This window comes from Cydia strobilella, chromosome 6, assembly GCF_947568885.1.
Source record: "Cydia strobilella chromosome 6, ilCydStro3.1, whole genome shotgun sequence".
In the NCBI taxonomy this organism is placed as follows: Eukaryota; Metazoa; Arthropoda; class Insecta; order Lepidoptera; family Tortricidae; genus Cydia; species Cydia strobilella.
Window position 1 is genome coordinate 14,148,026 of NC_086046.1, and position 12,987 is coordinate 14,161,012.

Here is a 12,987-nt window from a genome sequence, read left to right on the forward strand (position 1 = left end):
ATATATGTATATTGATAGTGACATCTATTGTTGGAATTAAATTTATTTAACCATAACAGCTTACATTTTTCAGAGACGGTAAATATGGTAGAAAATTTCACAAGTATCAAGACTATAGTTGGTCAAACCAAATTGTCAGTAAATAAGAACAAAAAAAACTATACTCATCCTTTTCTTTTGGGTGCTAATACTAGTGTAAAACAAAGATAGTATGAGTCTCTGAACTATATTTAATCCACTTTTCTGTGGTGTTGTCACACTGATTTTATTGTTTGTCCTTGTCACAGTCTCACAGTTTTTTATGGTTCCCGTAAAGTTATTTTATCATGGTTTATGGTGGGCAACAAAAAAACTCGACCATTCATATTGTCGCATTGCGTATGTTTTGTTCCTCACGGACGCACGCGTATAGCACATCTATAGGATCCTGCCATCTATGACCTACATACTTCACGAAATTTGTATTTTTATAATGGTCATACCATCATTTAACCCATAGACCTAGCATTACATAGACCAGCTATACGCGTGCGCCCGTAAGGGATAGACATAGATGACGTCATAAACGTGGGGATACCATATTGGTAAAAATTACCCCAATCGCACTTAAACTATCGTGAGACATATTTCAAAATATTTATCAGTACGGTTTTTACTCACTATTATTTTTAGTCGCTTTTGGCGACATGTTTCGGATTCTTTGGGAATCCATCCTCAGGCACGAGTGTCCGCGGCAGTGCACGACGAACAACCGCCGCGGACACTCGTGCCTGAGGATGGATTCCCAAAGAATCCGAAACATGTCGCCAAAAGCGACTAAAAATAATAGTGAGTAAAAACCGTACTGATAAATATTTTAAAATTACCCCAATATTTGATATCACGTTGGGGCGATTACCCTGGAGGCAAAGTTAGCTTGTTTGACGGTATTAAAAAATTGTTAAATAAAATGTCAATGGGCCGTTCTTTTTAGGCGTATAAACAATGAAATACCTCCTATAATTCGCGCAGGTGGTACAAAGCTAAACATGTTTAGTAAATAAAACGTAAAATAAAATGTATTATGGGTTTTAATTTAAAGAAATCACAAATCGCAATCACACCAATTAATGTACACCACATTTAATCTTCACAACATTGTTTATTTATTTTTTGGAATTAGAAGTAAGAAAAAACTTCGAGGTCAAAATTACCCATAAAATTATGATATTTTCATCTGGTATCCCTAACATGATTGTTATGCAGCTAAATTAAGAAGAAGTTTAATAATGGCTGACCTCAGACTCTTACCTACCTACGTAATTTGGGCGGATAATTTTACAAATAATGTTTTGTTAATTTGCGTAAATAATTGTGATATTTTTATTGAAATCGTTTGATTCTACATTGCTTTGAGTGTAACGTAATTTTACGATGTTATTCTCACATATTGCGTTAAGGGGAAGGTGTAAAATACCGTACTTACGTGTGAAAGGTTATGATCTCATATTTTTGCTCAGAGCGGCTATTACAGCCGATTACAGAACAATTCACCAGTATTTTATCAAAGTTCAAGCATTCAAAACGCTAACCATCACTATATTTCATAAGAGAAAGCACAATTTCATACAAAACAACGATAATTGAATAAGCAACGAACAAACATGACATGTCACGTACTTATTTGTTTGCCACAACCTCGGTTGTGGCAGCGGTGGAAAAGTGAAACTATGACAAGGACAAACAATAACAGCGCTTTCTCTGCTACTCCTACAGAAAGATACATAAGACTATCCCGTTCGGTCATTTTCCCCCACTCCTCATGACCGATCCAGTTATACTAGATTCATGATTTAACCACTCTCTAATCACATCAATAATATTTTTTTCAAGCGGTAACCCTGCGAAGACGCAATGTCATTTTCGTGATAGTGGCAACACTGGCCAATTGGCCATCAAATCAAAACTGCTTTGGTTTTCATTCATAAAGTTGTTTGTGTCGTCACCTTGTGTGGTGATTTTCAAAACTTGTGTATTAACTTAATTTTGCGACCATCTATTGTGCGCTTTAAAGCGTTTACTGTGTGCTGGGACATTCAAGTGCGGTAGTTCATTTATTGTAATCGTCAAGAAAACTACAATGTCGGAGCCAAAACCAGAAAACAATGGTAATGGTAGTAACGGAGACGAACAAAGGGAGAACGGCGGAGGAGATGAAGGTGACGCGTGGGGAAGCAGTGACTCCTCATACATACGGCAAGTGGCAAAAATGCCTGTCGATAGGAATGCCGCATATTATAACATGAACCACAAAAACCGCGGCATGGCCATTATCTTCAACCACGAGCATTTTGATATTCATAGCCTCAAATCGCGCACGGGAACGAACGTCGATAGCGATAACTTGAGCAAGGTGCTCAAGGCCCTTGGCTTCAGAGTCACAGTTTGCCACAATCTGAAATCTGAAGACATCAATAGGTACATACAGGACCTTGCTGGCATGGATCACACCGATAATGATTGCCTGCTTATTGCAGTGCTGAGCCATGGCGAACTTGGTATGTTGTATGCTAAGGATACTCACTACAAGCCAGACAACTTGTGGTACTACTTCACAGCTGATAAATGCCCATCATTGGCCGGTAAACCAAAGCTGTTCTTTATACAAGCTTGTCAAGGAGATAAGCTTGATGGTGGCATTACTCTAGCAACCTCTAATCGTACTGAAACTGATGGCTTGTCCAGTTCAACCTACAGGATCCCTATTCATGCTGATTTTCTGATAGTGTTTTCTACTGTGCCCGGGTACTTTTCTTGGCGCAACACTACCCGTGGGTCCTGGTTCATGCAAGCACTGTGTGAGGAGCTGCGATATGCTGGAACTGATAGAGACATTCTGACACTGCTAACATTTGTTTGTCAAAAAGTGGCTCTTGACTATGAGTCAAACACTCCGGACATGCCAACTATGCACCAACAGAAGCAGGTGCCGTGCATCACCAGTATGCTGACCAGACTCCTTGTATTTGGCAGTAAGAAATAAGTATTGTTTCTGCATTTGCTTTATTTTCTACTGATCTATCAAGATTAAAACAATCTTAGTTCCATTTAGTTTTTGTTTTTTAAATTAATTCTGTGTTTTATGTAATTCTGCATTTTCTGTGATCTCTGAAGAGGTGCAAGCTTAAATGTATGAACAAATCTTATTTTAATAATTTGAATTCCTAGTTTAAAATGGTTGCGGTTGTTGGAGATTATAGAGAAGCTAGAAATTCATAATGATTATTAGATTAATGTACTTACAAGAGATTTTTGATACATTATTACTGGAGTATATATGTTACATTATATGCCTAATAATATACATTCAATTATATCAAAACTTGATAAACCTTTGTATATGTGGTAAGCTAATTATTACCATACTATATATTAATTATACTCTTTCTTGGCTATATAATAAATGTTCACAAATAATTATAAAGCACAAAGTAGGATAATACTTATGTTTTTATAATTGCAGATTATGTGGGTCCTCCTAAAATAATCACAAACATGGGTAGCTTAGATTCTACCACCACCCTGTTACCTACACCTCTAGAAATTTCCTTCCAAGGCCTGTGGCAAAGGAAGTTTTTATTACTTGGTGCATTTATCATAGTTACAATGGTAATTATTACTTTGTTATTTACCTGCTTGAAATGCTTTGATGCACAATCATGACATCCACAATAATCAAAATGCTCTGAATTAATTGATCTGATATGTTTAATTATTTTTCTCAAACATGCTATGTAATATTGACATTACGTTCTTTAGATTAGGCTGGAAAGTATCACGTTTCAGGCGCGGCTAGACGAGAGGTCTGTAATGAAATTTCATACAAAGTTGCAGGCCTAGGCCGGGAAGTGGCTTTTTTAAATTTCTATTTCACATATGTTTTTTTTTTATTACCTGGCGGGCTCTATGGCACTAGGGCCATTAGAGCGGTAGGACTGTGTGGGGGGATGGTAGCCTGGGGAAAATCCAGGACCCTTCCACATCACACAAGACGGTTTTGCTACGCTGGAATACTCCTAGAGTTAAAAAAAAAAACAATAAACTATATTTGATTGATATAATTATATAGTTGGTCAAGCAAATCTTGTCAGTAAATAAGAACAAAAAACTATACTCATCCTTTTCTTTTGGGTGTTAGTACTAGAGTAAGACAAAGATTGTATGATTCTCTCTGTCTATGTTTGAAATACCTTTGACAAACTATATACCAATATTAAACGTTTGAGAAAAGCACTATAGATACATCGGCGTGAAAACGGGTTGTCGGCCTCATAACTATCCTATTCTATATTCTATTCGGCAGGCAACCCCTTCCTTCCCGGCCTCTGTAGTAATGTACTATTATAGACCAACATTTCCCAAACTATGGGTTGCGGTCGGGTTAACAGCCAGTACTAATAATATTTCATGTTAGGTGGGTCGGAGCCCTGTTAACTTTGGGAACCACTGTTGTAGACAGTAACAATTTCTATACATACAGTAATATTTTTTAATATGATAATGATTAAATTATGTGCATATATATTTACCTATAATGGGTAATTTAGTTTCTCATTATTTGCTTTAATGTTTAAAGAAAATTATTATTATTAACAATGCAACATTAACAACACCTACCTAATTTGTTTTTCCATATTAGTTGTTATGTTTTTGTTAATCTAAGAAATGATTAGTTTAATTTAGTGTTACTTGTGAGTTTCTTTCACAATAATATTAAAATATAGCAGTGGCGGGGCATCATACAACCTATGTTAATTTGGCCTACAAAGTATCTAAAAATAGTAAAGCCAATGGAAGTCAACTTTTTAAAGCCTTGCCCCTGATAAGTTAGTAACTTCAATAAAACTCATAGAATTTAATTGTGTGCTAGTTGTGAATTTTGAAACTGCCGCTTGTCATGTCATATTGCCAGATATTTGTTTCCATTTAATTTACTTTTACTTAGTCAATAACTGTATGAGCTTAATTTTATTTTGTATTGAAGTAATAGTTTTTAAGTTATTTTTCTTTGCGTACCTTGATTCCTTGAACAAAATAGTGAAAATGAGTATGAGTTTGTTGTATTTGATGAAGTCTTGTCAATTTTGTTTTAGTATAACTTATACAATATTCCTTGAAATGATGTTTTTAAGTGTAAGAATTTTTCTGCCATTTTAGTAGTATAGTATAGTATTTCATGTATTCATATCAAAGTATCATACCAATGATGTAAAGGAGAAAAATAGATCAAAATTACCTAAGTATTTTAGTAGAAATTTGGCAATGTTCAGAATTATGCTCAATGTTGGACTGGTGTATGTGATATGAATTGAACTGAATATGATTAGAATGTGATAAAAAGTATTCAAAATACCTGTGAGGAAAATAATTCTTAAGATATGCTATGTGTGATATATATGCATTCTTTTTGTATGTGCCTTTAAAGACACTAATATTTCGTAGTTATGTAATGATCATGAAAACTTTTTAAAACGTACAATTTCCTCATAGGGATTTTAACACAAGACAAGAGCATAATAACGGAGTTGTTATTGAAACTATTTTTATACTACTTGTGTAAGTTTTATTAAGCAATAAACTTTTTTCTTCCATGAATGTTTGTTTGAATTTGCAGCAAAGTAGATACATACCTACCTAAAGAAGTACTCGAAACAGAAACACGGATCTCCTCAACTACAAGATGGAGCAATCGGGGTCACCACACATGGGCGCTCCCATAAAAAATATTTACTAAAATATTGCGTTAGTGATGAACATGAACTAGTTAACTATAAAATGGTGTAGGAATCAATGCTTTTAACGTCGTAGCATTTTACAAGTTAAATTGTATGTGTAAGTGACCTTGCGCTCCCAAGCGCTACATAATGTGGCGTCTGGTTAATCTGGGGCTCGAAATACAACATCTTTTTATGGTGAGATTTGCCTAGGTAGATTTTTGGTAGCTTAAGAGTCCTCTGCAAGCTCGGCCGAATTGCACCTTCCCATACAAACGTAGTTCCGCTCTCATTTTAAAACTACGTGTTGGATTGTAATTAAACTTTACACATACAATGACATTAGATCTAGGTCTGAAATTAGTTTATATAGCTCTAATTTATAAAACAAACGAAATAGAGCTAAAACAAGTTTTGTATGAAAAACTTAAAATCGCTGTTTTTTTTAACTATAACATCTGAAGCTACTAGTGATGTACCGACTATTGATTTGGCCGACTAGCCGACTAATCGGCGCTCGGATGGCCGATTAGTCGGCCAAATCCACAAATCATTTTCTCTCTTCAAAGTTTGCATTCGGATAGTCACTGCAGTAGCTTTGTCTAAGTTCGGATGCTTTGAAAAACATTTGTTTTGGCTCCTTGCGTCACTTTTCGCGCGCAAGTTTTGTACAGTTGATTTAATAAATGAAATTCACAATATATGTAGCATGATATTACGGCAACAAATATCCAAATAAAAAATATTTCGTTCAAATACAGACTTCATGCATGAATCCTTTTGAGCATTTTGAGCACAATATTGACTTTCCTTAAGTGTCCCGCGTTTTGTGAGGTTAATCATTTTGTAGTAACTTAATTACAGATGCTTGAAAAAAAAAACAAGGTGATGTACATAATAAAACGTTTGCAATTGTAACCAACTACATAATATTGTACGGACTGCGACGACATACATACTTTTTAGATACTTCGACAATACTTGGGTTTAATACATTGTTCATTTATTTATTAATATTTTTCTTTAAAATTTTTACTTTATAAATTGTTGGTTTTGCTGTTTTATTTAATGAAAGCATTTTGTTTTATCCTTTTGTGTAAAGTACTATGTCTGTATCTTTGAAACAAATGAATCTATCTATCTACTCCCTACAGAAAAATTTAATATAACAAAATGAACAAAAATATTCGTATGCACCCTCAATAATATAGACATAGACATAATTTATTGGTAATAAGGTATTACAATTCACAATTTTTTGTTACTTATTTCTACACATCTTATATCTTTTAATTATATCACAAATAAAAATAAATTATAATTTTATTAATTTGAATAAACTGGGTATTAAACATTTGATCAATATTTGCTGTTTATTTTTCTGCTATTTTTCTGTACTGTAATAAGTGGCCGACTAATCGGCCATTTTTGCCGACTAGTCGCCGACTAATCGCCGACTACAAAAGTGGCCGGATAGTCGGCTTTCCCGACTAGTCGGTACATCCCTAGAAGCTACATAAACTAATTACAGACATAGATATACCTTATCCTATTGTAAGTACAAAGTAAAGTTTCAGAGCAATCTAGCTAGTCGTTTTAAAATGACAGCGGAACTACGTTTGTATGAAGAACCGAGCTTGCCGGACACCCTTAATAAGCTTAGAAACGTTTTTCAATTAAACAAGCACTAGTTGAAGTAGGGAATTATAGCCGAACTAACTAGCCTTAAGGTTATTGAATGATAATAAAACGAGATTGTAACGTAAAAAATGCTTATATTTAATAGTTAAATATTTTTGGTTTCCAATATTAAAAATAATTATTCTAAATCAATTCCATGGGCTTTCTCTTGAAGCTCCCAGCACTGATCCCAAAACTGGCTAAGTCGCTGCTCCTGGTTGGCACAGAAGTGTTTGAAGTCTCGCAGCATTCGCGTTTGGAAGGCTTCGTCTCCGGTCGCCGGGTACTGCGACCATTTCCACTTCTTCGATATCATGTGATTCCAGGACCATAGGAATCCCATCTGAAAATAGAGAAGACTTGGACTTGTTGTGTTGATGTTAAGGGCGTAACACACCGTCACACCGCACCAAGGTCATTGTGCGACGCATCAATAAGTAAGAGCGAGAAAGCGATATCTCTTTCTCGCTCTTACTTATGGGTGCGTCGCACAATGACCTTGGGGCGGTGCGATGGTGTGTTACGGCCATTTGTTTGCATTTTGCGACTTGGGTGGCCAGTTATTTATTTATTTGATCTTTTTTTACTTTAAGAACTGCGGTGTTCGTAAATCTATAGACCTCGTTTGCAAAATTTTACTTACCCCCCTCGTTGCACAATGTACTATAATCAATTAATCACGGACAGGTACGAGCGGTAATGCACGATAACTGAATGACATCAGTTAGATGTCATTCTGATATCAGTGTAGGTTAGGTTAGACCTTTCTCTGCAAATTTTCTGCTGACAGGGACATTTAAATAGCGACGAAAAGATGTAATAAGCCTTTATACTGGACCCTATTTGTGACAGTGCCCAGTAATTAGTGGAAATAGTAGTAGTCACAACAACTGAGCTATACAGATCTACAAATAGTTGCCTGGATTCTATACTGCGTAGATAAGACTAGAGATAACGAATGCATCCCCATTTTGTCGCTGCTAATGTAATCACTATTGATAAGGCCTAGTAGGGAGCGCCTACTCCAGATATATAAGGAAATGTACTTCTGTTGTGGTACACTTTCCCTTTCCAATGATAGTTACCTACTTTTAATTTCATAATAATAAATCTACCCATGTTCATTTACCAACATTTTCAATGCAAAATGACGAATTTACGAAATATATTTATATTGCCGAGTGGACCTAGTATCATGATATCAGGCACCCCAAGTAAACCGTGCCAAAGACAACGTCATAGGAAACTGCCGTCAGTGTGTCTAATTTTAAATTACCACTTATTTGATAAGAGGTTTAATGAAACTTACTCGTCGACTGTTGTCGTAGTCATCTTTGTTCTTGCCGCTCACGTGCCGCGTTATGTAGGCCTCGTGTGGGCTGGGCGCCGCTTCAAAATGCACAGGATACCTGATAACAAATGGAATACATTTGAGAACAAATATGCATTGAATTGTGCCCTCGTTGAAGCCGCTTTTAGGCTACAGTCTGCTTAAAAAGGGCGACGTCACGACAGGCGGTCGGCCGCGGGCTATTTCTGCTACTTACGAACATAGCAGTCGGTCGCAGGCGGCTGGCACGCGTGTGGTCAAACAGACCGTAGCCCTAGAGTTAAATGGCCGTCATCAAATTGGATACAGATCTAAACGCCGTATACATGGTCGTATACGTTTAGAGCTATATTTCGCTCACACAACGGAGCGGAGTGCATATCTCCACGAGTGTGATAAACTATGAAGTCGTTGCTAGATGCTAGTTCAAAATAATGTTGACTAGTTATGTCACAAACACCACTTTAATATCTTCTTCCTCATGACTGAGGGTCGCGACCAGATGAGGTCGTTGTTTTGTGCACCAAGTCTCATTCTGCACGATTTTTCGCCGTCCTAATAATAGGTGCCTGTGCGGATCCCCTTAAATAATAATTAGGTAACAGCAATATTTATAAACTGAAATAGATAACATACACTAAAGAAAAAGTGACCAAGTCCACCAATGTTTAGTCAAAGTTTTATCTTCAATGAGTTCCTTTTGTCAAAATCTAACAAAAAGTGAGTTTGTGAAATCACACCTTTCGTCGCTAGTTATCCTTTTATTTTATCAGTCCCAGTGACCCGCGTCTTCGAGAAAATATGCACCATTCTGGGACTTAAGTGTCGTATAATAAGGTCAATAATTGCATGCATAGTGAAAAGGACAAGGATTTATTTATATGTCAACGTATTTAACTGGGCATTGTTGGAGCTTATGTAGTTGCAATAAAGCTTAAAATTAGTCAGTTAATTGAGCTGTTGATGGTCAAAACTAGTTTGTTCTTGTATTGACAATATTTAACCTGTTCGAGTACCATTGTCAGGTAATTGTTATCGCACAACAAAAGGTCGCCAAGTTGACAATAGATTGCCAAACTATTTTTATACCTGTACAGGTATCTTTTTGTTTATTATACGTACAAAGATCATACTGACACAATAGAGTGGAAATATGTACAAACAAAAGATAAAATCGTGCCTTTGAAATAACAGTTTCACTTCACCCCTTCCCCCTAGTGAAAAAAGTTACAAGTCAATGATTGATACCATTAGGGGTATTACTGCAATGTTCTGCCGCCGGAGTGCAGCACTAGCACGTCTAGCACCTATCGCAAACCATAGAGTAACTTACACATACAGTGCCTTAAACTGTTTTTTGACAAGTTTTCACCGATATTAAAATATGACATTGATGCATCAAGGCGGTTTGTTTACAGAGGACCCACCGAGAAACGCTTAAATCTAAATTTAGTTATCTGCCTCTTTATCGCTCGAATATGCAAGAGTGATAGAGAGGTTAGATAACGAAATTTGGATTTTCTCGTTTCGCGGTAGACCCTCAGATTGTGATGGATTGTGGTAGTGGCGCGGGTGGCGCCCCCTACGCAGTTTCGCGTAATATTCCCTATTAATTAAATTGTGTTCCTAAGAGCGTTTTCACATTGTCCAATCCGATATCGTAACATGTAACCTGGCATGTAATAGTACATTTTACAACTAGTGTAAAAAGACATTTCACACGTGTTGTAAACGACGTTTTTTAATACAATTGCGAAAAAATAATAAACTAATATATCATTAGTAGAATCATACCACCAAACCAAACCAAAACCAAAAGTACCTATACAGCTAAGATACGCGAGCTGCCGCAGCCCGCGATACCTTCATACTCGTGCGCGCCCCGGCCGCGGCCGCCGCGGGCCCGGCGCGGGTTGGTCAACGACACCTCTTCATAACTCATGAGGCCCTGGTACCTGCTCCGCGCTAAATTCAATTTTAACTGCGTTTCGAAAGTATAGTTTGGAACTAAAAAGTAAAAAGCACTAGTTCGAGAAATTGAGCTTCTCACACGCTACGCAGCCACAAAAAGTTCCACTTTTTGAGCAACTGTATTAAAAAAATTAATTTTATCTAAAGTACCTATTGAAATTGACATATCACCTGCTGGCGTTAAGCGGCTTGTTGGCGCGGCGCGTCCCCCTCGCCTTCTGCTCGCTCTTGACCGTGGTGATGATCAGGATGAACATGTTGCCGGTCACGTGCACGTACAGGTGGTCGCCGACGCCGGCCGCGTGCGACGTGCTCTCCACCGTGCACTTTATGAAGCCGAACCGACCGACTATCGCCTCTTGGAAGAGGAATAGTCGCTCGAGCCAAGTGTCTTCTGGGAAACCTAGAGAAACAATAAACGTTAAAGTGTGTTCGTAATCGTAAATAAAGTTATATCGGAATATCAAAAAGTTATCTTAGTGGGCCGATGGTCCTGGGTTCGAATCCCGGTAAGGGCATTTATTTGTGTGATGAACACAGATATTTGTTCCTGAGTCATGGGTGTTTTCTATGTATATAAGTATGTATTTATCCTATATAAGCATGTGTATATCGTCGTCTGGTACCCATCTATATGGGGGTTTTCGGGGGCGAAAAATCGATCTAGCTAGGTCTTATCTCTGGGCATTTTTGGTTTTTATATGTCTCCCAGATATTAATATCTAAATAGCACAGGTAGAATCTTACCTATTTTTGTATTGTAAATTGATAATTATTGTATCGTTGTCCACTATCAAGTAAGGGTCGCGGTCAATCCTTATTGCGTAGAAAAACCGGGTGCAATCAAATAACGTTGACCTAAATCCTAAATATTGACTAAATTATGCCAATAACTCATCTCATGTGACACCCAGCCGCAAAAGTGCATCAGGCTATTTTATGAATGAATTCAAATTTGCAGCTTGCTGCCATATCATATACTATAGATTTTACATAGGATCCTTTTAGGTCAGTGGCACATATAGTGGCCAGTTATTATGCCGTGTCAAATAACGACTTAACAACATCAACAAGGAAAATTGAAACCACAATAACACTAAATTATGAAGCAAAAGGTAAATTTAATGTGTTGTACGCACAAGACTGTTATTTAATAAAATAATAAGTAATTAATATAATAAAATAAGTATAAAATAATAAGTATTAGCTTTTAATTTTATGCATTGATGAAAATGTGTTAATTTTAATTTATGTACCTAGTTATAGTTTAGTTTTAAGAAATACTTGCTGTGCCCTAACAGGGTTCATGTGTGAACGTACCCTAATGTAACATCTGTTTTGTACCACATGATAATAAGCAATAAATTATGAATTTTGACTATTTAAATGAATTCGATATTTTGTTTATGATATCCTTAGAGGCCTTTACTCTCAGCATGATTTATGATATGATTACCTACGAGCAGTGTTGGCCGAAACGTTAATTGCAATTAACCATTAACCAGTACAAATTGAACCGAAAACTGTAACCGTCCGTTACGGTTCAATTTGTACTGGTTAATGGTTAATTGCAATTAACGTTCGGCCAACACTGCCTACGAGTACCAATATGAAAGGACAATACACTAAGAGCAAATGTAGACGCAACAGTGGTGTTATATTTCGAGTTGACAAAAAAATTTAATGCAATCATCATCAATGACGAAAAAACTAAACGCTTTCAAACTCGAAAATTCACCAACCTACTCGCTCCCGAATGTGTAAGTATAAGTAAGGTAGAATGTGTGGCAAAGATGAGACATACAGTAATACACCTAATATATGAATGTCACGCCTATCCGGAATCGAAGGAATTCAAAGCGCTGCCCTTGAGCTCCATAATCTGACACAAAGGTTATTGAAAAGGGTCTTGAGTAGGCACGATGTAGCTCTTGAAGGAGTTATTACACAAAAGATCCCGATGGGTCAAAGTGTATCCGCAAGGGCCTCCGAAACAATAATATCCTAACCTATAGTCGCACACTGTGCGGTTTAAGAGGAATTTCCTCCCGCGGACGTTCTGGCGGTGTCGAGGTTTTCTCGAGGGCCTACAGTATGGGGTTCTTCAAAAAAGGAGAATATAGGTTTTTAAAGGGTCGGCAACGCTCATGTAACACCTCTGGAGTTGCAGGCGTTTATTTATAAGCTACGATGACTGCTTACTTGCTTACCATCAGGCGGGCCGTAAGCTTGTTTGCTACTGACGTGGTATAC

At 37.0% G+C, this 12,987-nt stretch overlaps 2 protein-coding genes across 6 annotated transcripts in view; one reads left to right on the forward strand and one right to left on the reverse strand.

The window, feature by feature from the left end:
- The first annotated feature begins 1,944 nt into the window (after nt 1-1,944).
- Nucleotides 1,945-5,634, forward strand: LOC134742158 (caspase-1). The gene has a single exon (XM_063675127.1). The coding sequence runs from the start codon at nt 2,120-2,122 to the stop codon at nt 3,020-3,022; it is 903 nt and encodes a 300-aa protein (XP_063531197.1). The 5' UTR covers nt 1,945-2,119; the 3' UTR covers nt 3,023-5,634.
- A 1,874-nt stretch (nt 5,635-7,508) lies between these two features.
- Nucleotides 7,509-12,987, reverse strand: part of LOC134742435 (GATOR complex protein Iml1) — a 39,562-nt gene continuing 34,083 nt past the window's right edge. For all 5 annotated transcript variants that reach the window (XM_063675572.1, XM_063675576.1, XM_063675574.1 and 2 more), the window contains 3 exons: nt 10,906-11,137; nt 8,743-8,842; nt 7,509-7,776 (listed from right to left, as the gene is read on the reverse strand). In XM_063675572.1, the coding sequence (XP_063531642.1) occupies nt 7,573-7,776; nt 8,743-8,842; nt 10,906-11,137 (536 nt within the window). In that variant the 3' untranslated portion in view covers nt 7,509-7,572. The remainder of the gene's footprint in view (nt 7,777-8,742; nt 8,843-10,905; nt 11,138-12,987) is intronic.